The 27,782-nt window shown below is 38.1% G+C and overlaps 1 protein-coding gene across 1 annotated transcript; it reads left to right on the forward strand.

Moving 5' to 3' along the window:
- The first annotated feature begins 16,171 nt into the window (after positions 1 to 16,171).
- cdk4 (cyclin-dependent kinase 4) lies at positions 16,172 to 27,156 on the forward strand. Its single transcript, XM_035520586.1, has 8 exons — positions 16,172 to 16,421; positions 17,842 to 18,062; positions 22,657 to 22,792; positions 23,383 to 23,550; positions 23,712 to 23,821; positions 25,069 to 25,119; positions 25,868 to 26,003; positions 26,240 to 27,156. The coding sequence occupies exons 1-8, from the start codon at positions 16,419 to 16,421 to the stop codon at positions 26,327 to 26,329; spliced, it is 915 nt and encodes a 304-aa protein (XP_035376479.1). The 5' UTR covers positions 16,172 to 16,418; the 3' UTR covers positions 26,330 to 27,156.
- Positions 27,157 to 27,782: the final 626 nt, after the last annotated feature.

Genomic DNA, 27,782 nt, shown 5'->3' on the forward strand with positions numbered 1-27,782 from the left:
ACCTCTAAAGAGAAACTTTGAAGAAATTAAGTAAATTTATAGCTGCCAGACATGTCCCCTATTCTTTATGAAGTCACCTTTTACCAGCACCTGTGCATCACCTATCTCCTGTCCTTAAGCCATTTGATGCTTATCATGAGACTACGAGGTGGTCTTACCACTGCCAAGTTGCCACTGTTGGGTCCCTGAGCAAGACCCTTAACCCTTCAGTTGTATTCATTATCTAACAATGAGTAAGGTGAGGCAGAATGCAAGTGCTGAGATGAGCAACATATATTAAGGGCAGTTCTGAAGCTATTGTTGTTAAAGCAGTCCATGATTGAGTATCAGTACAAATAATGAAATGTGAGGATTTACAAAACATGAGACCAGGTGGGCACTAAGACAAAAAATAAATAAATAAAAAAACAACACTACATGGTGCTTAGTGTTGTTAAAAAAGTTGGTTAATCTGTACAACATCATCATCAAATCGATAGCATCTTCAGGTCATGGTAATAATTATTATCTGCATAAACTAGACAGACTGTCAGAAAAACTATAACAATGGCAAAGTTATTCAGAGATTAATTCTTCTGCTAAGCCTGGCAATTCCTTTACTGGTACAAATGAGGAAATGATCAAGGGATCAAGATCTCCCAGAAAATGATTTGGTGTATTCTGTCAAAGTAACAGAAGTGGAAGTGAGGAGAATGACCCTGAGGTATCAAATGTGATTAAATATGAGTGTAGACTTGAATGTGAAAAGATTAAACTACAGAGACATTAAAGCACATGTACCAAGTTACCAAGTACCAAGTGTAACAGGGGAGGCTTAGCAGGATGTGAAGAGGAGCCGTGATACACACAACGACATTTATTTGTAACACTGAAGACAAAGTAGCACTATGGCTATCGTGAGATCAAACACTGACAATCCTAATGTTTACACAAAGGACTTATATATGCTCACATTAACACAATGAGAAGCAGGTGTGAAACACATGGGGGCGTGGCCACACAGAGAACAAACACACACACACACACACACACACACACACACACAGACGTTTGGGAGGAGAGGCTGTACCATGACACCAAGCTAATTTGCTTAATATTCAGACATCGATAGTACCCCAAGATGGCAAACAAGAATAACTATGACCAAGAAAACAAGAGGTAAATAATGGGGTCTGCCAAAATTCAAATGCTTGACTGAAATGCTCCAAAGCAGTGTACTGTATGAAAAGTTTCTTATTTATTTATTTTCAATGTGGAGTCAATATTGATTACATTCCTTAAGAAAACCTTACATCAGCACCTCTGCTGTGTGCCCTTCTTCTGTTTCGCCAACAGGAACATTTCAGAGCTGATGTAATTTTTGTAGCATGAAAATTAAATTCACTTGATTTCCACTTCCCAGATTTTGATAAATGAGGCCCACTGCGACTTTTCTTGTGCAACTTACATTTGTCAAGCAGGTGTGTTTGCTGTAATTGCTGTGCTGCCGCCAGCCTGAATGAACTGTTCTGCTTGATGCTTCCTGCAAAGGTTTTCTCAGAAAGTCATCAGCTGCTGATTGAAAGTCAAAAACATGACTTAACCAGGTGATTACAATGCTTTAAATAACAATGTATCAGTTTAGGTCTTTTGGCCTTGATAGATGTTATAAAATATTACGTTCATATCTAATATAATAACAAAATAACAAATAATTGGGACATTAATGATTCCAAGATTCATTCAGCTCTTAGAAGCAATACGTTCAGGGACTTTTTCAAGTAGTGAAATAATAACCATATGCGGTAAAATACCAGAGCCCACTACCAGTGATCCCTTACTTGCTACTGGAGGACTGTTACTCCACATGCATTTTTTAAGGAGTTCACGTCCATTGGATGTAATATACTTTTTGGGTGTTCTGTAGACCCAACATATGTGCACTCTGTTCAGTACCATCCACTTCTAGAAGGTCATTACTATTAATGTCTGGGGGGTTCTTACTAAATGTGATTAAATTGTTACACAACCTGGTCAATGTCCCTAAGTTGTATCAGCTAGTCAGTTAAGCCTTTCTTAAGAAACTATATCCTGGCTCCACTCATCTTTCAAGTTACTCTCCTCCTTTCAAACTCATCTTTTCTAGCTAAGATAGGCTAGTTGAGGAAATATATTATAAAGATGGAATCACTGAGGTCCATATGATGTCTCGTTGGTATTTGTCTGTGTGTGTGTGTGTGTGTGGGTGTGTGTGTGTATATGTGTGTAATATGTGTGTCTCCTTATCACCATGCCCCTCCCTTGTTTATCGGGTTATGAGTCACTCCTGTCCTTCATTATCATCTTTGTTAGTGTATGTATTTAAGGTTTTCTTCTATGGTTGTCGATGTTTGCTGTGTTTCAGCTAGTATGGATTTTATGGGTTAGGAAGTGATTAGGAAGTGTATAAATATAGAGAGATTAATGCCGTGTTTGCTGTTGCTGTAGTGCATAAAGCCCATATAAAACTGCTTGCACTAAATCTACAGTGTCACTGGGGCTGGGTAAGCCCTTAATCTCCAGGGAAAACAGTGTGGGTTTACATTTAAAGCGGTGTTATTACAGGTTAAAAAAGTGAGCTTGGAGGGGAGTGTGGCTGGGATGCCAGAACTCACAGTTGTGCCTTCTGGATTAAAGTACAGATGCAGAAAGGTGCCTATCTGAAGACCTCTGTGAAGAGCTTGCATTGTGATTTTGGGTATGAAGTGAATGGGCTGAGCCAATTTGGTTTGGCATATGATATTTGACATCTTATCCTGTGTATAATTACAATTGTAAAGAACATTTTAAGGGTTTCTTCATACATTGTACACTGTATTCACCCACCAAAAAAAAAAAGGTTATTTAATGTGGGTAAAACTTTTATCATCTTGATGATTACTTAAAATTTAAACATGGTTCTATGTCTGCAATATATCCTTAGAAAAGATGTCAAGGCTGGTAGTCTAAACTTTAGACAGTTTATTTAGAGAACAATTTATTTAATAACATGTTGACTGACCTGTTTTATTTGCAGATTGCAATAATTTCAAGCTACAACTAGTTGCTCTGAGAAAAAGGTTCTTGGTGATTGACTGGGCTCTTTAACAAAAGATCTGAATGGAGTACATGTGTTTGAAGGAAGGGATAGACTTTCAGTGGCTGGCAGAAATTAGCATGAACTGTAAAATTGATTACAGAAACATTAAGGAACAGTCACAAATGGTAATTTTATTAGTATTGCATTTTCTCTCATTCCTGTTGATTCACACAAAATTATAAGGGAATCTTTCCTCTGAAGTTCGTTACAGAAAATTAAATACACATCCATAAGAAAGGTCTTTGTAGATATAGATTTAAAATAGTTTGTAAAAGGCCTTTGTAACTGTATAATTTCCTTTTGAAATTATTTATAAAAAAAATGCAACACAGCTTTTTCAAAATTTCACTACACAGAAAAAGATTAATGTGAGCAATTCACAGAAACAAAAGCGTGTTCACTGTTCAGAATTTGTAGTACTGGCCTAATGGCTGGTACTAAAGGCCTAAATCTGAAAGTTTGCAGACTCATAGACTACTTTTATGAGCACTACTAAAAGGTTTAACATCACTTAACAGGTAGGGTTTGGTTACAGCATAGGAAAGCAGTCCACACTATCCTGAACTATTGTCACGGAACACTCGACTCCTGTGAGTCACGTGGTTTGGCCCGCCACGTGCAGTGGGAGGATCCTGTTTGTAGCCACACCTGTACACCCCTGTATTTTTAGTTTTTGTGTATTTAAACTCTTGTCATTGTGTGCAGTGTTGTTGGTTATTGTTGGCATAATGTGTTAATGTTAAATGTTCTTATTGTCGTTGTTAAATGTATCCGTGTTTATCGTGTTTGTTCAGTGTTAACCATGTTGCGTTCATTGTTTGTAATACATGTGAGTGCTGTTGTCTTTTTATGTTTCAATTAAATGTCCGTCCATGTTGAGGAAGTCTGTCCCTCCTGCTCCACACCCTGCGGCACTTGGGACACCGCTTTACAACTATAATAATTACTAAATTGTACTACTACTTCTAGTACTACTATGAGTACAACTACTACTTCTACCATGACCACTATTTTTCGAATAATATAGGCAATTAGGAAGACAATATTTAAGTATATGTTTTTGAAATGTTAAGGCTGTATAGACAGAACATTAAGCTAGGGCAAGCTAGGCCATGACTTCATGCAACATTTAACAGTCATCATGCCTGCATGTTGAAGCCAGATCCAGTTACTCTCTGCATTTATGTACTGAGTTCAGTCATGCTCCCCTGTGCCCAGGTCTTTTTAAGTCCCTTGTGAATAGCTTGTAATTTACATTACTGAAAAGCATAATATATCTTTTAAAATAATATACAGAGTGTGACTGAAGAATCAGTACTAAGAGCTTGTGTTGCCATTTTTTTCCCTTTGTGTGGTACTTTTTAACCATAGAAAAAATGTTTTTGATGTACATAGTTAAACTATTTGTTAAATTCATATAAGTGCAGGTACGCCTTTTTAAAGAATCAAATAGTAGATTACAGCCTTCTACACACAAAAACATTCTTTATGTCATTACGTTTTTGTATAAATAAGGCCAAATGACCCTCAAAAAATCTCTCTTCGAAGAATATGATCAGCAAGAGAAAACCCTACAAGCCTATTCCCAAGACACCTGCAAACAATAACAGTATATGTTCAGCGTGTCAAGAGTGAAAGCCTACATTGCGTTTAAAAACAAGCCTGCAGTTTCGTTAATCGCACAGAATGTTAAGTAAATAAACTAGACTTGTATATCTTTGCCCTGGTCATACAGACGAGAATACGCTCTCCATGCTGCACAAAGTGACTCTGCATCCAAATCCGCGTGCCACCTTGTATACTCGTCCTCGAATTCTAGGCTCTGTGGCCGGGGGCCCATTCCTCCTTGTCATCCCAGCTGGAACAGTTGAATGTCAGACAACCACAGTTCCCAATTCGGATATCCAGAATACCTGACCGCCTGTCTGATTCCACTCCCGACTCACTTTGTCTGGAGTCAGAATGCATCATGACTAGAACTTTCAATTAATTGAGAAACATATGCATCTTGTATTTGAACAAGTTGCACTACGAGGCTGTACTACTTTCAAGGGTGTAAGAATTGGAACTTTAATTCAATATTAGGGTGCAGACCTAATATTATTTATTCATTTACTGAAGTAGAGTCTGAAATAAAAAAATGTTTATGGATTTTTTCAGTGGTGCGATTACGTAAAACAAACTATATTAACAAAGGAGGCAGGAATGTGTATTTATTTGCCATTGAGGAGTTATCACTTCAAATGCGTATGTTTTCTTAACGACCACAGGCTGTTCCAAAATGCTAAAGGTGACTAGACATAAATTCACATTTGCTGTGCTCCATGGAGTAATATAACACTACAGTAATAAACAACTTCTAAACTCATATAGAGATCACGTGGTAGGAATATAATCTTGTACTGATCTTATTTGTATTCTGTAGAAAGAAATGTTGATCTAATCGTATGTAACGTTCGGATGACTGTACAGACTATTAAATAAAATGTTAGTTAAAAAGCAGGTTTCAACATTGTCAGTTCATCTATGCAGAGTTTTTGGTTTTCCATTGTCCCTTCAAAAATGGCATATTGAAATACTTTGTGATTCACTGCATTCTTCTTTTGTACTTCTGTAGCATCCCTGTTATCAGTTGAGGATGTGATTTCCCCATTTCATACGCGATTGTTTTGGATCCATTTTATAAACATAGCAGATATTCCACTCCACATCCCCTTTCAACAAATCCAAGATCCACTTTAAAAATCCAGCGTCGGCGCATTTTAATTCTCTCCTGATCAGTCTAAAAAATTTGAAAAAATAAACACTCAGCCATTTCACAGTGAATCTACATTTTGACTACCCCGCTATCTGTCTGCAACGATTCTGAACAATGCAGAAGGACATCACAATCCTTACCAAAACGGAGGCAGTTCATATATAGAAGCATCCAGAACAGCTGCTGTGACAACAGGGTTGTTTACGAACAATACGTAATCTAGTTCTTGCGAGTATACACACTACACCACAGACACTGATAATGTATTTCCACTTGAAACGAGCCTACTTGCTACTTAAGAAAGATCATACATTGAATATCAAGATTATGAGGGAACGCACATTTGCTCCACTGATTAAAAATTTAAAAAGGCATTCAATTACTATTACTGTGGTCCCAATCTTCCCATCAGAAATCTTCACTCCCCTGGGCCGAGGAAAGGAAATCAAGCTTCATCGTTTTTTTTCCTTTTGTGTACATTGGCAAACGTCTCTGTCCAAGGTACCGATTTTCATGTGACTTGACACCCACATGTTTACAGATGACCCCCCGTTGGTCATTGGCTAATATTAGTCAAGGTAGGTATAGTTCTGTAAGATTTTATTTGGCCAAATTGGAGGACAGAAGATACTTTCAGTACACCAATAAATGTCTCAGGGAAAACTACACCATTTATTTGTGCAAATTTAATAGTCTAAATTATTATAAGATTATAAACTTTCTTGCTAGGACTAAAAGAAAAATAATAATTGTAGTTTATCTTGAAACATTAAAAAGGTAATACTAAAATTGTAAATAAACCCTCCTCATTCTAATGTATGGAAATGAAATGTGAACAGTGCTTATTACAATTTTCACTTTCTCAGTCATTATTATTCAAACCACAAATCTTAGAAACCATAGCTCATAGCAGTAACTGAGAGCATGACCTTCTTCAGTCATAGGTTGCTGTTTTTTGTTTAAAGGAGTCCATACTGCTTCTAAAACATCTGGCCCTGATTTATAACTAGTGGATTTGGTCCATGCTACCTTTTTAAATAAAAAAAACCAAAACAAAATAAAACAAACAAACAAACAAACAAACAAAAAAACCCCACTGGATCCATGCGCTCTTTAGCACACTTTTTTTTTTTTGGATGTGTGATCTGTGACTTTCAGGTTACTGTTCTCAATATTAATATTGTTGTTGTTGCACTTGTTCTTCTTTTTGTAAAAGCAGTAATAGTAGCAGTAGCAGTAGTATCAGTGGTAGTAGTAGTAGTAGTACTAGTAGTAGCAGCAAGGAAACATTCTTGTTCTGCATCCCCATCTTTCTGATCATTGGATTTCTGAACATTCTGTTCCCCATTATTTCCATGCAGTGAACTGTCTTCCATTTCTGTATATACAAATACCCCCTACATCCAACCAAACCAAACCCAGTCTTATACAGCTATATCCCACAACAAAAACAACCTCAACTTCAAGCAATCTATGTTATACATCAAATAGCCAGAAAATTGCACAGTATTCTCAGCCTACTCCACTCAGCCAAGCATCAATTTTACTGCACTGACACATATTTCACTCTGTAACTCTGCAATAGCACGTTCAATCTTTAATAATACACATGAATATACATTAATTAAATAACTATTACACACCATGAAATGTACAATAAAATATTACAATAAACTATGTATAGGCCAGGCTAAACAAGTACATGGTTAATCTTGATTAAGAAATAATAATTGCATTCTACTATTACTACGGTCATTAAATTTTGGAATTTAATTTCTAGGAAATTTTGACCTCATCTTTGACACTAAAGCCATTGTAAATCTTCTATAATGTACTGTATGTTCAGACTATTAACTGTCATGGAATGCTCACCTCCCACAAGTCACGTGATTGGGCCAGCCACATGTAGTGGGAGGATTTGTTTGTGGCCACACCTGCACACACCTGAACCTTGTATGTTTGTATGTACTTAAACCCGTGTCGAAGTGTGCAGAGTGTTGGTCATTGTGGATGTAGCGTGTTAATGTTCAGGTTAATGTTCTTTTTGTCATTGTTAAACGTATTCGTGTTTATCGTCTGTGTTTATTGTTAACCGTGTCATGTTCGTGGTTATCGTTTGTAATATGTGTGAGTGCTGCTGTCGTTTATGTAAATAAATTTTTGTCGATGTCACGGTAGTCTGTGCGTCCTGCCCCTCACCCTGCGGAACTCGGGCCACCGCGCGTTACAGGAACAAACGTCTGAACTGGAATCCTTGGGCGGTGAGGTCCTTTGAGGAACTCAAAAACACCTTCTCCACCACACCAGTGCTACAACAACCCAACCCAAAAAAATCTTTTGTGGTAGAGGTCAAATGTAGGTGTGGGAGCTGTGCTGTCGCAACAACAGGATAAAGGAAGTAAATTACACCCCATAGCCTACTTTTCCCAGAAGTTGAGTCCGGCAGAACGAAATTATGGAGTTGAAGACTACGAATTGCTATCCATCAAACTTGGTTTCGAGGAGTGGAGGCACTGGCTAGAGGGAGCCCAGCACCTTTACTGTGATCACCGATCACAAGAACCTGTTTAGAACCTGTCTTTCCCTCCTCTTGCTTCCTGGCATCGCTAAACTGGGAGATTGACAAACAAATAGAAGCAGTTAATCCTCATCCACAATGTCTGCCCTGTATGTGCCACCCAAACTCCCTCATCACGTGGGCACATACCTCAATGGGAACTGGCCATCCAGGGTTCACACATACTGCCCAGTTGCTAGGTGCATGCTACTGGTGGTCAGCCCTGAACAGGGATGTGGTGAGGTTTCTTGGCTTCATGCGCAAATTGCGCATGTAGCAAAATGCTGCATTCTCCTCCCGCAGATAAACTGCAACCCTTGTCTATGCCCTGTGCTCTCATCTCGCAGTGGACTTTATTACAGATTTACCTGCATTTGAGGTTAATACAGTGATCCTTACAATAGTATATAGATTCTTGAAGATGGTCTGATTTGTTCCCTTGGCAGGTTTACCCACGGCTTGGGCAATAGCAGATTTACTCTTTCATCATGTCTTTGGACAGTTTGGCCTACCAGAGGACATCGTTTTTGACAGGGGCCTGCAGCTTACATTGCGAGTGTGGAAGGAACTACTGGGTTATCAACTACTGAATTAACTACTGAATATCACAGTCAGCCTGACGTCTGGCTACCACCCCCAGGCCAACGGTCAGGTGGAGAGAGCTAACCAGGTGTTGGGTAAGTTCCTCTGACTGTATAGCCAACGACACACAGAAATGTGGAGCACTTACCTCACCTGGGCAGAATATACACAGAATTCTCTGCATCATACAGGAACTGGACTAACCCCATTTAACTGCCACTCTACCCTTGGAACCCCCCTACCTCAGATCAGCGTGCGGTGAAACAGTGGTGCCAATGCAGTGAGCGAGTATAGGAAGAGACACACCAGCACCTGCACAAGGCAGTCGCCGCTTACACGTGGATAGCTGATAGAAGACGTGGAGAGACTCCTCAGTATGAAATGAGGCGAAAGGTGTGGGTAGCCACAAAGGACGGCCAAGCAGGCCATACTAGAAAGCTGGCTACAAAATACGAAGGTCCTTTGTCATCGCCATCACAGTGAGAGTCAACAACGTGATGTTCAAGGTCGGTCTTCTGGGAAGCAGTCGGGCATCCCGGGCATTTCATGTGTCAGCCCTGAAGCCAGTGGTGGAGGGTCCTCTCTCAGAGGAGAGTGGTCTCTTGGCGCCTCCACCACCACCACTGGAAAGTGAGGGAGGCGCAGCATACAGGGTACAAACCCTGCTCGACTTTTGAAGGAGAGGCAAGCAATTGCAATACCTTGTAGACTGGGAGGGGTATGGTCCAGAAGAATGCAGCTGAATACCAGCCTTCCAGGTGTTAGACCCTGACCTCACTGCCTCTTTCCACAAAAGAAACCCATGGAGACTGGCTCCTCGGTCGGCCGAGCTCTGGGAGGTTGGCGGGGTCTTCGGGGGGGTTCTGTCACAGTTGACCAGTCATCTGCCAGAGAAGACACACCCACTTTAGATAGGGGCCATCCTACACCAGTACCTCATTCCCAATCACTGGAGTTTTAATCAAGTACACCTGTTCTTACTTATCTTTATTATTTAAAGCTACAGATCTCTGGAGAAGGTCCTGCGCATTTTGTTGTGGATTTGTTTAAGAACATGGAAAATAAAGAGCTCTTTAGTTCGACCTTGCCTCTTGCTTCTTCTGTTCCATTGCTACCATCACATGCACGCTATGTTTGTAAGCTGTTGCCTTCACTTTACCTGTGTAATGTGAGTACCAATTTGTTAATTATTCGTGTGTGTTTAATAAACATCTGTCTTCATGGAGAGAACCTGTGGCACTCGAGCCATTACAGAAAGACTGACTGCCACGGGATGCCTATTCCCTTGACATTACATGGACTTCTCACAGGAAAGTACACAAGGGACTACTATTGCCGACATCCAAAACCCCTGCCTGGATCCCTGGATGTTGGGAGGAGGACCGTGACTGGAGCTCATGGCCATCCTGGAGAAAGAGGAGAAAGCCCTCTCCAGCCATAGAGGGGAACGTGCCCTGGAATTTCTTGGGGGGGCCCTAGGGCTACCGAGCCAGGAAAACAGAGGGCTAAAGGGCTCCACTGAGACCACTATGTAGGTGGTCCGGTGGAGTTGGCTAGGTCCCTGGCTAGTGACGTAGTAGCCTATGTTCTCTCGCTCCCGAGTACAGGCCAAAAGCACTGAATGGGTCCGCCCAAAGCCCTGTAGGAGGACTGCCTCAGGGGCGCTCCCTGGGTGGCTGGCGACAGGTGGACTGTAGTCCGTAGCAGCATGTGTGGACCCAGTGTGGACGTGCCTCTCTGCGTGTCTTGTAGGGCCAAGGACATGCCACCATCACCTGCTCTTCTAGCAGGCACTGCTTCTAAGTGCCTTTTTGTTTGTTTACAGGCGCATCTGTTCATTGTGGTCTGCACCCGTGCCTTTTGTTTGTTTACAAGTGCATCTACATTGTTGTGTGCACCCATGGTGCATGTGGGTGCGATATGTTGTGTGCTCAGGCTGGGTCCCTCCAAGGAGGTGGTCGCCACTGAACATCGTAGCCAGACCTTCAGGGCAGTGGACCAACCACAGCGTGTTACTGGACTGCCTTGGGAGAGGCACAGACTTTGACTTTCCTCCTCATATACTGAGAAGCCTCCCTTGTTGGCGGCTCCTAGCACACCTGTTGATGGGTGGGCACCAGGCTTTGCCAAGTGTTATTTGGGTTTTTGTGTATGTGCACACGGCAGCCTGTCCCAGGAAGGACACATCAGGAGCCGTTGCCCATTGGGGGTGGGGGGATGTGGGTTCTGCAATATACAAAATATTAACTGAATGTTACCTTCCTTTTCAATTATTTGTGTTGGGCCAGGTCCAAAGTGACCACTGTAATTTGATCACCTTTATCTCTATGAGACAACAAATGACAACAGCAGTGGGGATAAATGAGAACAAGATTTAATAGATCAGATTGTTGCAGCTGAACGACCTCTAAAATGATCCTTTAAAAGACCCTGGAGTGGTCTGTGGGAGTACTGTCAGAGTCAGCAACCTCAAATAAAGTATTTCTGAAAATGTTGTTAATTCTATTCTGCTGTGTAACGTTGAGATAAGCAGGATGCGGGGACGAATCATGTAAAACAGAGTGACACATTTATTAAGACACAACACCAAAACAATATTGCACATTGGCTGGGGTAAGGCTAAACACCGACCACAGACAACAGAACATCAGGATTTTTTATACATATGTAAATGAGGAACATAACTACAAACAGGTGTACAAACATAGGAGGGGGCATGGCCACACAAACGAACACACACACACGCACACAGGAAGATGTCTAGGAAGAGGGGGCCGTATCGTGACATGTTGTAGCTTAATGTTAAGTGTTATCACCATGTTTCAGTGGCTTAGGCTTTTTGCTTTCTGCTAGCCTTGTGCTGTGATTCTGCTTGCTGTAGAATGCCTAAAAGGCCTACAGTGCATGCTGGCTAAAAGGTCTGTGCTGATATGGGTCATGATAATCTTGCTAGCACAAGGTGACTGTGGGCTGATGCGGGTAATGGGGCCTATAGTTAATCACTTGAGATCATATATAAAGTATATTAACTAATTGTAATCTACTCACTTGGTCTCAAATGCACATGCTAAATGTATGCTGGGAAACAACTTGAGTTGTCACTGTCTGCTGCTTACAATGCTAGCACCACAACATTTTTGGAAACAATACCAGTTTGGTTATTTGATTATTTTATTTCTGCTAAAACAACCTATTTGGTCTGCAATTTATGGTTGTTGCTGATGTATTAATTCATGTTTATTCCATTACTCAGTATTTAAACTCAGAAAGTATGTTGAGACTAACACATTTCTTCAACATAAACTGAAAAAGGAAATTGATAGAAATACAGCAGCAACATTTAAAGTTATTAAATTTATGTTAACATTGCCATATTTATATTAATTCTCACATGCTTTTCAGACAGATTAGCTTTCCACTTTCACTGGTATAAATAGTCTATAGGCTCTTTCTTAAACCTTAATTTGCTAAGTCATACATGTATAGGAGTAGACCCAGGGTTGGAATTGCTTGGGGAGGTTGGGGAGAAAGGAGATCTGGTGGAGGGTGTATCTATGGGGTGGCCAGCAGCAAATGTGTCAAAAATGTATGTGTTACACAATACAAAATACTGAGTGATCATTTCTTTTTCCACTTCTAAAAGATTTATTTTTATTACTCTTATATGTGGCTCTTAGAGAAAAACAAACAAACATTTTTTTAAATAAATGAAATAAAACATAAAAATACATAAATGACAAGTGACCATAAAGGAAATTAATGTATTATTAAAAGTAATAATAAAATAAATGTATACATTTGATTTGATTTGTCAATAGTTATTATATCACCCCTGGATTAGCATGTTCTTCAAATCTATTAGTTCTCTATAATCATCACTTGCCATATCCAAATTACGGCCTTTACATTCTGTTGCTTAATATTAAATGGCGCAAGTATACGTGAGTGCTGATCTCCCTTAACAGCATTATAGAGTAATGTATGACTTGTGGATGCTCCTAACTGCTGTCCTTACTAGAGATGAGTTGTTAAGGCAGCTTGGTAAATGGCTAGCAGGTGAATGGCTAAGAGATGGTGCCAGCAACATTCAGAGACAGGTTTTAAGTTTGTGTCTTTCTTGAAAGAGTCCGTGTAAACTTACAACAGACAACTAAATTTTACTTAGATAGCTAGCTAGCGAACTTGATAATTTTAAAGCTTAGCGTTTCGCCAACTAGCTGCATAACTACTGAATATATGTAAAGGATTTTTGTTTGAATTTTGTTTGTACTTTCTAGGTAGGAAGCAAGTTGACTCTTCTTTCTTGTTCTTCGCAGAAACGCGCGACATTTTGTGTTAACTAGGTATTACCGTTGTGTTACTGTAAGTCCAGGGGTATGAATATTTGAGTAGACTTACTCATAAAGCACATCAAAATCTAATTTTCATTGCCTTTGATTATTTTCTTTTTTCATCCTGACAGTGGTAACGCTACCAATTCAGTCACGACTCAGTGAAAATATTTACTATAAGGCAGTGAGTTCTGGTGCAAAATGGGTACTTCTAGTAAATTGAGTGGTGAGTGTTCAGCACATCAGATCAGTAAAAAAAAAAAAAGTTGCATTAAACATGGTCTTCAGAGCAGCTGTTTCATGTTCAAAAATATGTTATCTATTCACCAAATGGAAACTCCTTTGTTCATTTGAAATGTCACTTTATTCAATTTTCATAGTTATTAATAAACAAATATATATTTGTTGTTTGTATTACACTAGACCAATGCACGGACAGTCATATTATATATATATATTTTTTTCCAATGACTGATTTCAAATAGCAAATCACAGTTGTATGTGAGCCTAGCAACAGAATGTCTCAACCAATCAAAGTCTATTTCCGCAATAGGCGTCCTTTTGATTGGTCGACACTGCTCCGACACGGAAGACTTAGTATTACAGAAGGCGTAGAAAAAGTATGCATGATAATTGCTTACTTTGCTTTATTTAGAATTCTTACTGGTATACTGTAAGGAAAACAACAACGACAGGTCTAAAATTCACAGCACTTACACTACACGTTCGCGGTGGACAAACAAAGCGCATAATCAGAAATTCCAAAGGGCAGGAGACAAGACCAGAAAGAATTAGTAATGGATCGTAAATTTATTAGTATTTAAAACAAGAACCCAGGTGTGCCCATCTGCATTCATTTAGGTTCAGATTACACGCACAAACAGTTTCGGCGTCAATGCATTCGCTATATGTATTAGGTTATTCGAAGAATAACTAATTTCACCTAAATATAACGTTTTCGGATATTTTGTTCCCGCACCACGCAATGTCAGATGTTTTCAGTAAGCCTATTTAAAGAAACGAGCTAAGAATATTATAACGAATACTGCTCTGAGGTAATTTTGTGAGTGTTTTTGCAATTGACGTAACTATCACTAGTGGATCGCTGGGTATTAATTTAGTGTTTTGTCCATACTGATGCATAAATGTACTTGTGGGTATTCTGTAAACCCTCATATATTAATGTTATAACTATGTTAAGGAGATGATATTCTGATAACGCAGAGGCAAACATACCATGCTGATTTTCAAACTTTTCTTAACAAGCGTCCTGACGGAGTTCTGATGAAAAGTGTATGATAACCTTTAATGTATACAACACCACACAATAATTCCTTAAACAATATATGTAGATTCTCTGCTATCAGGAGCATGACATGTTTTTCAGCTGTTTCATTTTCATTCAAAATGGTCACTTTAAGGTAGTACAATGAAAGAGATCATTGTTTTAAACTGGAAAGCAGTAGAGTCACAGCCATCTGTGCCTGATTTAAGATTATAGACCTACTGTTAAACAGGCCTGTTTGGCTTTTATATTTTGTTTTACACGTATGGAACGTTTAAGCCCCCAGAAGCTACAAGAGGAGTTGCCTTTGATGGGGGCTGAAGAGATACCTATCAACTTGAAATGTGCTGAGACTTCTTTGCAACCTAACTGAATGAAGAAATAAAGAATTATTATAAATGTTTTTATACGTTGCTGGTTACTAGATAGATGCTACACATATCTTCCATTGCATTCTGCAGATGTAGCACAAAGATTTAACTGCATTGTGTCTCAGTTATTCACAGCAAAATGTATTAGTGCAGTGCACAACTTCCAGTCCAATTAGCCATGCATCACTGAATTAAGAATAATGAGAGAATATTATTAATAATAAGAGATCAATAAGAGAAATTCATCACTTAATGAACATTTTATCACTGAATAAAACGATTAGCTGCTGCTCTGGGTATGACCAAGTTAACCACAGTTTTTAACAGATGTCACAGTGATTACATCAATGGGATGAATGAAAGTGCTGTATTTTTCCTACTTTACTAAGCTAACATAAGTACTCCATCAAATGGAAACCCTAATTAGAAATTGCCAAAAAGCTGGTTTAGTACAGTGTGCTAACCGCAGTTTTTATTATGTTAAAAAGTGTGTGTGTGTGTGTGTGTGTGTGTGTGTGTGTGTGTGTGTGTGTGTGTGTGTGTGATATAATTGGCTAAGCTGAGTACAGAGAACCATTTGACATTACCATTTGGCTGAGTACAGAGAACCATTTGACATTACCATTTGAAATTACCATGTTTTAACTGAGAGTGTTAGTTATTTTAGTATTGATAATTAATCTCTTCAGCAATCATAACTGACACAAGAATGTGGTCATAAATGTTCTTTCACATATAAAGTTTGGGAGAACACAAGACCATATAAAAATCTTTTATTATATTATCAGTGAGTTATATTACTGTGTTAAAAGTGAAAGATATGCATCATAAACTCATCCTAAGTGTTAAAGTATTTGCCCAAAACTTTACTTAAGCACTGAAAGAAATAACACATATATGTATAAAAACATAGAAAGAAAGAAAGAAAAACGGCAGTTAATTAAATATAATATAAATATTCAATTATTGAAAATAAATGATCTCAGAAACAATATTATATCTTTCATGGAATGTCTGAAGTTAGATAAGATCTAGATTATTTTATTTCCACAAAATATTTTAGTTATGTTCTACAACGCCTTTTTAAAATAGGCGGTAACAAGACGCAATGTTTCGCACGACTCATAGGTTAGTTCAGCTGTTTTCTGACTCCACAATCCAGTCTCATTTTTATCTGACTCCGCCTCGATGACAAGACAGGAAGCATCTAATTTTCACAATGAGAGTTCAAAATAAGGATAAACAGAAAGTTTGAGAAAAGGTGCTTGAAGACTAAACGATTAGTTGCAATTACTGGAAATAAACAACAAAGAAATAAAGAAAAACTCAGCTCGACTTTATGAGGTGCGGAAGGACAGATGCGATATTCTGTTTGTGTGGCAGACAGCAGCTAGGTATAGCTATCTAGCTAGTTTGCGTCTCAAATCGAAAAAGAACATGGTAAGTTTCTAAATAGTTTCTAAGTAAAATAGAACTCGGAATGCTCACTCATCTTAATTACTCATTCAGTTGTATGTGGTTGCATGACGTTCATTTTCACGAACAACCAGCAGCTTTGCAGTGTTCGAAATGAAATAAGTCCTTGGATATCTTGCATCAAGCAATTATAGTTATTATACATTTTTTGGTGATATGTGGATAGAGGTTACAACGTTTTTTTTTAAAAAAAATTCTTTGTTTATTTGTTTTAGCTTTCCTTTTTAAACCCCATTCTGAGTAATTAACAAAGAACCCTCCATTCGGCACCACGTGCTGAGGAACAGGAGCTATTGCTATGGACTATGAGCTGCTGCGGTTGCTTGTGATTAGTAAGGCCACCGCTAGTGTTACTAAAAATTGGCAAAGAAATGAAAATATGTTATGAATAAAAGCTCTGATTGTAGATTAAGTGGTTTGATTTGTGACTTGTTTCTCGATGTGTATGTCTCAAACTCATTTTTTAAAGTTGGCCGGACGTTTCGGAGAACGCTTGTTTAAACTTGCAAAAAGATTATACGCGTCTTCCGTTAGCATGATTTAATTTGGGATGATCATATTTTTAAGGAAGCTGTTTTGTTCTAAGTGAAAATCAAGAGTGATCAGCAAAGTGGATGTAGCTTTACTGAACTTTACAAATTTCAAGGAAGTCGTACCATGTTTTCTGAATGTGAGAACCGTCAGCTAATAGTTCAGTTAAAGAACCATGCATAAACGCTCAATAATTTACTGAAAGATGTAAAGTCAGAACTTTACTGTTTTGGTGTAGAATGAGAAATTTAAAAGATGCAGTCCTCAAGAATTAAAATAGGACTTCATGTGAATAGAATATGTTTGGTGGTTTGTCTCTGGAATGTTGTGCTGACTCTCACTTGGAGGATAAGTTTAGATTCCACCATCTTTTCACATATGCTTATGATTGAGGACAGGAATTCAGAACCTTTAAATATACTATATATAAATAATTATAATATAAAAGTGCTAATGCTTCTGTCTTAATTTTCAAACACTTCTGACTTCACTCATACAGTCTAAGTACTAAGATATGTAAAAGTTGAGTTGAGCTTAATCCTCTGTAGATGACACCCCAATAGGTAGTTAGCACAGTTGATATGGGCCCAGGCAGTATATGTGGAATACATGTGACTGCCTCATTAATGACCTGATTTAACAACAATGTGATGTGCATTATGATTGAGTTTTGTGCAATTGTGTGCAAATATTGTAGCCTTATATTTCACACAGTTTAGAACTTAGGTGGTCAATAGGCAGATTTATGTACATTTATTTTACTGTTGTCTTAATTTTCCTTGACTCATATACTTTAAAATTTTTAATTTAATTTTTTATTAGCTGTAACAAGTCTTCCTTTCTCCTTTTGCAGGCCATGACCCAGGAAAGTGGGATTCAGTATGAACCAGTGGCTGAGATAGGAGGGGGTGCATATGGCACAGTATATAAGGCCAGAGATAAACAGAGTGGACAGTTTGTAGCTCTGAAGAGTGTGCGTGTGCAGACAGACCAAGAGGGCCTCCCCTTGTCTACTGTGCGAGAGGTGGCCCTGCTAAGAAGGTTGGAACAGTTTGACCACCCAAATATTGTGAAGTAAGAAAACATACTTAACACCATATACATGCCAACAGCAGCATCAATCAAAGGTTCACTAAACGGCTATCTTGGACCAGTGCTGTCTCTGTGACTATACTGTTGGTCCTGAGACTAAGACAATGTTTGAAGGTTTGTCCTGAGTAATTTTTTATTTATTTTTTCCTCCCCCAGTGAATTTTTTTTCAGTTACATGATTTGGACTAAAGGGGCATTGCAAATCTCCTTGCCTTTTTAAAATATAATTTAATTGTTTCAAACATCAGTCGTAATCTGGCTGCTGTAGAGTCTATTTCACAGACTATAATTGATTTAATTTAGCATGTACTAGAATGTTGTTTTAGGTAACAATGGTTGCTAAAAGGGAATGGTAAGGATTTCTTGAAATTGGTTTCATTACACTTAACTCTGTCTAGAACAGCCATTTTGTTTCCTTCCATAGAAGTAGATGCTGCATCTACCTTCCAACTAATTACTAGAGTAGTACCAAAAGCGAATTATTTTTCTGTTGCTTGTTTATATTCTTGTCTCTACGTCGTCTTTCTCTCATTATTGTTCCGACTCAAGAGTTTATGAACTGGGATTCTGATGTCTCAGCAAACCCTCGTTTTTGTACAAAACTCTAGCATTCACATTTTTAAGTACACGAACCATTTGTGTGCAATTTGTTTTTGTTTATAAATGTGCATTGGTGTTTGCAAACCTTATAAAATTGTGTTACTTATATTTTGTGTTGTCTTCATGTATAGTGATTGTGTGTGTGATGAATGATGTATATAGACACACACTGAGGTGCCAAAAAAATGGTACATGAGACATCAGTCTTGTACTTGGTTCCCACGGGAGCGTAGGACTGCAAAAATGTGATGGGGCATGGACTCCACAAGGTTTCAGAAATTTTCTGTAGGCAATGAGCACCATGCATACTTGCAGAATAGTCCACAATTCTGTTGTAATCCGAGGTGTAGGATTTCTGTATTCCACAGCGCATTGCATTGCATCACAGATGTGCTCAATAACGTTGGTATCTTAGGTGGGAATGGCAAAACCCCAAACTCAGAAGTGTTTCTCTAACCATCAGACTGAATGCAGGACATGAATGGGTGTAACTCGCTAGAAAGGAGGCATGCATAGCGTTCATTGTCAGATGTTTGTAGACGTACCAGGGGTCCCATGGAATCCCAGCTAAACAAACCCATAGCATTATGGAGCCACCACCAACCTATACAGTGCCCTGTTGACATGGTGTGCATATCTATCATGTGAAGCAATTCTTGCCAGCTGATGCTGATCACGTTCACCCAGAGTCTTTACAGCCACACTGCTGTCGAAACTGAAGTTTTGCCACAATTCTTGTCATGCCCTTCAGCTTTAGAAACAGCTCTAGAAGCTTCCATAGATGTCTATCATTTTATATACGCACTGCAGACACAACCAATGACGTGCATAGGTGGCCTTGCTATATAGGCTCGTCTGTACCAGTTTTTCTGGCACCTCTGTGTGTGTGTATGTATGTAATAAAATATATATATATTCATATTCCATATTCTACACCCTTCTGAGCTGCCTCTGCTTTCTGGACTTTCTAGGTCACTCTGCATGTGACTTCACCTTCCTGTGTGACTATTGCCTTGACCGCAGTTTTGGCTTTGTATTATATCCATCACATTCATGTACTACTAACCCGTGCTCATGTTTGTAATTTCGTTTATCTAAATTATATAAGTAATAGTTTGAAGATTCTCATCTGAATACCATTTTTAATCTTGCATATGTAAATTTTGTTTAAACCTTACTATTGTTAGATTGCAGATTCTCATTATGTTGAGTATCTATGAAGCTTTGCAGTAAACACTGGCAACACAGAATGGTGGAATAATTTGTTTCGAGGTATGATTGGCCAATCGAAAGAGTGCCATCGAAGTGAGGATTTGTTGTAGTATTCTCTTAACGACCTGTAGATTGGCCATATGTATAGTTGAGAAATAAGGTCTCAGGTAGGCTAGACAGTTGACATGGATTTGTCAAATACAACAAAGTGTCTTCTTGGCAAATCATTGAATTAAAATAGACATCCTGCATGAATGTGAACTGAACAGGGAACATACAGAATGCCACTGACACACAGTCAATGCTTTCTTTTGCTGTTCAAGGGGTGGACTTCCCTCCTTTCTTGGTTTATTTGACTATTTCCTACTAATTTTCCCTTAATGCTGGTATTCAATATGTGTAGGGGCTTATTGTACTCAATATGGGCAGGAGCTGGAAACTGAGCTAAGGAGGTCTGTTCACATAATTGCACGTTAGTACACTTATTCTGTAATTCTGCTCGGATCTGTGTTCCCTCACCGGTACACACCAGCTCCGTACAACAGTAGCTTGCTGAACTGATGTTAGAGTTTGAACTGGAGCACCAGGCTCCCCTCATCATTTAGAGGAGACATCAACCACCTGACCCTGAATTCTGAAGTACTTGGATTCAAACCACTGATCAACTACCTCACCACCAGAAAAAAACAAAACAACTGATGGTTCCACTGCTATAACACCTTCAAGGAAGCATATCAGGCTAGCATCCATGCTTGACTTGCATTAGAGAGTAAACTGGGTTTTCATCTCATTCCCTTATACAGGCAGAAGCATAAAACCACCAAGCTTGCGGTGATATTAGTGAGAACATGGACTCCTGATGCCATAGGGGATTTGAGAGAGTGTCTGGACTCAACCAACTGGGACTCCTTCACATTTTCAAACAATAACATGGATGATACATGCATGGTCCTCATGTAGTCACCTCTTATGTTTCTGTGATGACACCATACAGAAGCTTTCTACATGTACAACAAATAACTCTGGATCTCAAATGAGATCAGGAAACTATATACAATCATAGAGCCCCACAGGAGTGGAGATTGCAATGCATACAAAAGGGCCAATGTACTCAACAAGGATGTTAAAACTGCATAACACAAATGCAGAGAAAAACTGGAACAGCTATTTCATTCAAACTCCTTCATTTGATAAGGACTGTCACAATCACAATTTACATGCCAAAAATGCCAAAGGTCACAATAGGCCCCTTGCTCCAGAACCATCTTAACAACTTCTACTCAAGATTTGAAACACAAAGGATGTCTACCCTCCCCTTCCCTCAAGTCTGTTTGTGGTCACCCTGCAAACTTGTCATACCTCACCTGTGCTCATTCATACTTAGTACTTGCATCTTCTTCTCCATCACCATCACTAAACGTCAGGTCAGCCAGGTTCTCAGGAAGCAGAAGATTAGGAATGCAGTGAGGTCCAAATGGTATCTCACATGCTATACTCATGTACTGTGCTGAGCAGTTTTTGTCCATCCTAACTTCAGTAAGCGCCTGGCACAGTGCTTGTTTCAAGATGTCTATTGTCATACCACTTCCAAAAAATCAGAACATGTCCCGCCTGAATGACTACAGACAAAATGCCTTAACCTCTGTAGTCATGAAGTGCTTTGAGAGACTTGCAACATGCCACCTCACAGTCATGGCTGGCAGCCTTCAGATAGTGTGCAGTTCACATACACCTAACAGTTCAATTTGTCTACACTACATTCTGCAACACCTGGATGGCTCCAACACCTCTGCCTGTGTGCTTTTCATAGATTTTAGCTCTTTCTTCAAAACAGTTATTCCTGATGTAATGGATAAAGAGATGCAGCTCAGTGTTTCCGCTTCTGTCTGTACAACTTCTTGTCCAATAGGAAACAGTATGTCAGGGTCGTGACCGTTTTGGACACTCTGCTTCAGTACTGGTGCTCCACAGGAATGTGTGTGCTCTCCTTTTCTCTCTGCTCTTTACACCAGTGACTGAATTTCTTACTAACAAGGGTAAAGCAAGAAAGTCTGGGTGCAAATGCCAAATGACAGCCTGAAGTTTGTAATATAACCAGATGCTAGGTATATTTTTGTTCTGGTCTGTGGTTCAGAATTGTTTTGTCTTTTGTTCAGGTAGTTAAATACTTGCTTAGCAGGGTTAGCCTGTCAGCAGCAATCCAGTTTTTTAACACTAAAATATTGTGGGTTTAGTAGTCTTTGTGTTTGGGTCCGTTATTCTACTGAAGTGCCTTGCCTGAGGTGGTTGTGGTAGGATCCTGGCGTTTGCTTGTGAATTCTTTACTTCAGAATTAATTCTGCTGCTTCTGTTGGGACTCCTTTCCTCTTGGTTTTACTCTGGTACAGGTTAGTCTAAGATTCAGACTGTCACTGAATTCTGCAGGTGCTTTCAGTAACATTTGAGTCTAGTTTATATATATATATATATATATATATATATATATATATATATATATAATATATATATATATATATAATATTATTATTATTATTATTATTATTTTTATTTTATTTTTTTTTTGTAGTAATCCTTTATAGGGTTATGTTGGTATTCTCTTTCTTGTGGTTTTTGACACATGCATGACTATCTGCAGTGTTAAACTGTTTAGCAGTTTTTCCTTCATGTATGGAAGGGTTCTTTGTGTATAGCGAAACTCATCAATCCATTCTTGCTTTTTAACGATGCATCAGCAGTAGTATAATTTACTTTCCTTTTTGTTCAGACTCATGGATGTGTGTGCCACATTAAGAACAGACCAGGAGACTAAAGTTACTCTGGTATTTGAACATGTGGATCAGGACCTCAAGACGTATCTCGAGAAGGCTCCACCCCCAGGACTGCCTGTTAGCCGAATTAAGGTAAAAGGACTTTACTGAAATATGATAGTCTGTCCTTTCAGAAACAGGTGAGAAGTTTTGGCATCAAGGTCTGTGATATTCAGGGTGACCTACAACAGACAATCTCCAATGTACAAAAAGGAAAAAAGATATCACAGTTTAATAGCAGAACACCAAGATTATTTTTGAATGTTTAAAGATCCTTCATAAAGAAGAATTTAGTATTGCCAACAGCACATTACTAAGAACTTAAGCGGACCCTTAAAGGCATTGTTTGTATTGTTAAGGAGATATGCTGTTCCTTAAATAGTCAGTTTATCCAACAACGTTGGGAAAGAAACAACTGTTCTAAATATCCTTACTTGATTTTATGTCTCATCTTAGCACATGCATCTTTATCTGGGAGCCTTTGAGTTTGAAATAATGCAAATTGTATTTGGGAATTTTGTATCCCAATACATTTTCCATTACTGAAAAAAGAAGGCGTGCTTTCACCAGATACATTTAGTATATAAATGCCCAGAATTGAATTTTGGCAATAACAAATAAATATTTGTTTGTATAATGATTTGCCTCAATAACGTGTGCGTGTGCGCTTTTTCTTGTAAAAGGACTTGATGCGGCAGTTACTCTGTGGTCTGTCATTTCTGCACTCCCATCGAGTGCTCCACCGAGACCTGAAGCCAGAGAACATCCTGGTCACTAGCAGGGGTCAGGTGAAACTCGCTGATTTTGGCTTGGCTCGCATATACAGCTGCCACATGGCACTCACACCGGTGGTAAGATGGACAGTAAACCTCTACTAATTTAAATTAGTGCTACAGAACATTTCAACTTTTATTTTCCTTCCTTTATTTTCTTCTTTTGTCACCTTCCACCTCTTCCTCACTTATGAAGAGTTCTCTTGGGTGTTTGTGTCAAAATCCCCTTTTTCTTTCAGGTAGTAACTTTGTGGTACCGTTCCCCTGAGGTCTTGCTCCAGTCAACCTATGCCACTCCTGTAGACATTTGGAGCACAGGCTGTATCTTTGCAGAGATGTTCAGATGCAAGTGAGTCTGGGAAGTGATTTTTCTTTTTTGTAAATCTTGTTATTCAAACTGCAAACCTTGACTCCATTTGCATATATATGCAAGATGTGTATGCGTGCATTTCCTTTAGTTCAGTTCTGATGCTGAACTACTTTAAGTGTTGGCATTGTGAAACACTGAGCACATGTACCTTGATATTTGTTTTAAATGTGCTTTTACATGTTCAGTTCTTTATCACTTATACTAATAGATTTATACCTTTTACATTGAAAAAATAAGATTAAATATTTCTTGTATAGCCATCACTCGTAGACAACCCTTATTAATATTCCAAACTGTATAAATTTTGTAATACCAATGTGGAATATTTCTGGGCTTTGAAATCATGAGCATCAACTGCAATTTATTCAGTTTTGTATTTTTTCCCCTATACTAATGACTATATATTGAATACTTCCTCTAGTAATACACTGAAAATGTATTTAGAAAGATAAATGGCAAAACTGTCTCATACATAGTTGGATTTTCTCAGTGCATGCAGACTGTGTTCATGTCTTATGAAACTGGCTAGGTTACCCTCATCAATTAAGTTCATTTTATCTTTCATGTATACACACAGATGTGTACACTATGAAAACAGATCTTATTCATTGGAATACAGTTTATAAAACGGTAGTTCCCTGGAGATATATACAAATATTTATTGCTCTGTAGTGTATTCAGTGTTCATATGCTGTACAAAGGGCAGGATGGCACAAGATTTCATCATGCTACTCAGAATGGCACGCAAATAACTTTTGTTTATTTTTGGAATTTTCTAGTGAATGTTTTCATACTGTGGTCAGCTATGGATAACAAACTGTGGATACTCCTGGAAAAGAGCATTATATTGTAATTTTATAATATACAGTCTCAGGCCAACTTGGTGTTCAGCATATTAGATAAGTGGATGCCATTATAGATGCGTACCAAATGTATTACCAAATGATCAGTAGCCCAACCATACGCATGTTTCCAAGATCTGACTTGTTACTGACATCTGGTGGTCATTTAGTCATACTGATGTTTGTTGTGGGTTTTTGATTGATTTGTTTTGGTTAAAAAAAATTATCAATAAATAAATAAATATAAATAAATAATAAAAAAATTATATATATATATATATATATATATATATATATATATATATATATATATATATATATATATATATATATATATAAAATAATGGTACTAACTACGTTTATTAATTTTGCCTTGATTTTCAGGCCTCTGTTCTGTGGAGAATCAGAAGTGGACCAACTGACAAAGATTTTTTCGTATGTACCTTTTATCCTAATATCTTAAAGATATTACAAGATATGTTCTAAGGACTTACATATAGGTTCAGCCATGTTTTTTTCCCTTCTTAAAAACACCACAGTTTCACCTTGGAGCTGCACAAATAACAATTTTATTTTCCCTAGTTTGTTGCTGAGCTTTGTGAAGTCATATATATATATTTACTTTTACTTGGAGTGATCCGTTCCCTAAACAAAATATTTGTTTTGTATTGCTACAGGAAGGAACTTTCAAAGGGATTTCTTTTTAAGTACTTATTTCATATTATTTGTTTGTTTCTTAATAGAACTGGAAGTTTAGGTATGACTAATACTTTGAACCGCAATTTTGGTGAGAAAGGAGTTAAATAACTAATAGGTCATTTTTCTTTGTATGTTTCCTCTTTCAGGGTCAGGTCAAAATGCTTATTAAAATCAGCATCTATGTTTTTGTTATTTCTGGAAGCACAATAGCTATATATGTTAGTGTAGCTCAGGTGTTGATGTATTTTCTGAATATACACATCATTGTGTAATGCATCTCAGAAGAAGTTGGCTTCTTTCAGCTAGTGGGCATAATTCTCATTGAAGTGTTGCACTGCATGCTCCCCTACTCCGGTGCCTCTAAACCAGTATACCGAGTGTATTTCATTTAGCAGACCTAATCCTGTTCTTTCTGTTGTGTATGATGAAAGTGAGTGCTGTGATGGTCTACATGTTTTTGCATGTTTTCATTATATTTTGGCAGTGTTATTGGCCTGCCAAGTGAAGACGAGTGGCCAACAGATGTTACACTTTCCCGTCAAAACTTTTGCCCTCAAAGCCCCCAACCAATCACAGACAGCGTTCCTGAAATTAGTGAGGAGGGAGCAGACCTTTTGTTGGTATGTTTGTTTCCTTTGTCCTGATGCCTTGTTACTTTGAATAGATTTCACATTCATTTTTTAAAAGCAAAGTGGGAAACTTTGGGAACTCTTGGGAAACTTTGCCATTAATCAATCTTTTGATAAAATGTATGATGGCTCCCCATCACATTTATACCTAAAAAGATTCCATTAAATTTTTTATTCATATAAATTATATATAATCTACATCACGTTTATTCTCTCCCTCTCAACAGAAAATGCTAACGTTCGACCCCTTAAGAAGAATCTCAGCCCTAAGTGCGCAGGAGCATCGTTTCTTTTCGGATCAACCTGATAATTCCTAGAAAAGAGTGGCTAAAGCCTCTCTACTCTTGTTAAAGTAACATGCTTGTGGCATTATAAAGCATTAATGAGTTTACAGCCTGATTTGCTGCCATGTACAGAGGACAAAAGTTTCATGGTGACCAAAACTGACTTGTAAGATGGATTGTTTTGTTTGTGGAACATTTTAATTTTACTTTTAAGTTGATGCAGAAACATTTGCTAATTACAGTTTTTAAATTTTATTTGTAACGGTAAAGTGCTAATGTGATTTGGCAGTCAGGATGTCCTCATTTGCAGTTTACTGAACTCTGCGTTAGAAATACTCATATCCTCAGTCAAGTTTCTGTACTGATAAAGGTTTCCCAAAATATTATGCAAATCTAACACTGAGCTTTTAACTGTCTAAAATCATTATTTTCATTATGTATTTTAGATTATTTCTATTTTTATAAACATAGAATTGACTAATAGGTCATAAAGCATTTAAATTGGAGTATATTTCACTTTGTAATGCTAATCAATATGATTTTCCCCCGTCTGTTTAAAGGGAGTTCAGGACATGTGCCATTACACTTGTTCACATGTGTTTGCACTGTGATGTCACTACATTCCACAGTAAACATTCAATAGGTAGTTGTCTGGGACAAACCATTTATCAGAATACCAATGTATTACACTTAAAATGGTTACAGTGAGCATGGACAAATGATAGTAAAAATTAGTGTTTCAAGATACGTATTGGTATACCCTGGTGTTTTTTAATTGCGGTTTTGTCAGTAATTGTATTTTGTGATACCATTTTAAGTGTGTGCTCACATTTAGGTCAGTAAAAGTGGTGTATGCGGAACTAGTCCCAAGTGATTATTCCTTGGATTTACCCTGTCCTAAACTAAAATTGTCACTTTCATGACCTGTTCATTTAATGTTACTAAACCCAATAAAAATAAGACACAAAAACATCTTGTCTAGACCCTAGATAGAATAAGGGAATTTTGACTACAACAGGTGAAATATTCAGCAATAAGATGTATGCATAATAAGATGTTTCAGTGAAATTTGTGCATGTGCAAATTCACAAAGGGTCACAGTAGTGGTAATTACTCTGTAATGGATATTGTCTACGAGTCCTTAACATATTGATTATATAGAGGAAAATGTTTCAGTAAATGTGGCTTAAAAATATACTAATTAGGAGAAGCAGTTTTAAGGTGACTGACCAAAATCTTGGTAAAAACGCTACTATAACAAGATTTAATTACAGTGATCAGTTGAATGATCAGTTAAACAGGTGTAGGGATCATTCTCATTGCTAAAAAGTCACATAGAATGACAAACGTCATATAGTAGTAGTAACGTCTCATGTGAATGACAAAGTTGAATTGCATAATTTGCGTCGGCTTTACCCATATTGAAAAAGTTGGCATGCATTTATGCAAACTCTTCCAGTTAGCTCATTTATGGTCATAAGCAAGT

This window comes from Electrophorus electricus, chromosome 20 (assembly GCF_013358815.1).
Source record: "Electrophorus electricus isolate fEleEle1 chromosome 20, fEleEle1.pri, whole genome shotgun sequence".
Taxonomy (NCBI): domain Eukaryota; kingdom Metazoa; phylum Chordata; class Actinopteri; order Gymnotiformes; family Gymnotidae; genus Electrophorus; species Electrophorus electricus.

What these genes read in the sequence shown, in the direction of transcription:
- cdk4 (XM_035520586.1), top strand. An exon ending in GACCACCCAAATATTGTGAA is followed by an intron (nt 18,063 to 22,656) that starts GTAAGAAAACAT and finishes CTTTTTGTTCAG; the next exon opens with ACTCATGGATGTGTGTGCCA. An exon ending in TGCCTGTTAGCCGAATTAAG is followed by an intron (nt 22,793 to 23,382) that starts GTAAAAGGACTT and finishes TTCTTGTAAAAG; the next exon opens with GACTTGATGCGGCAGTTACT.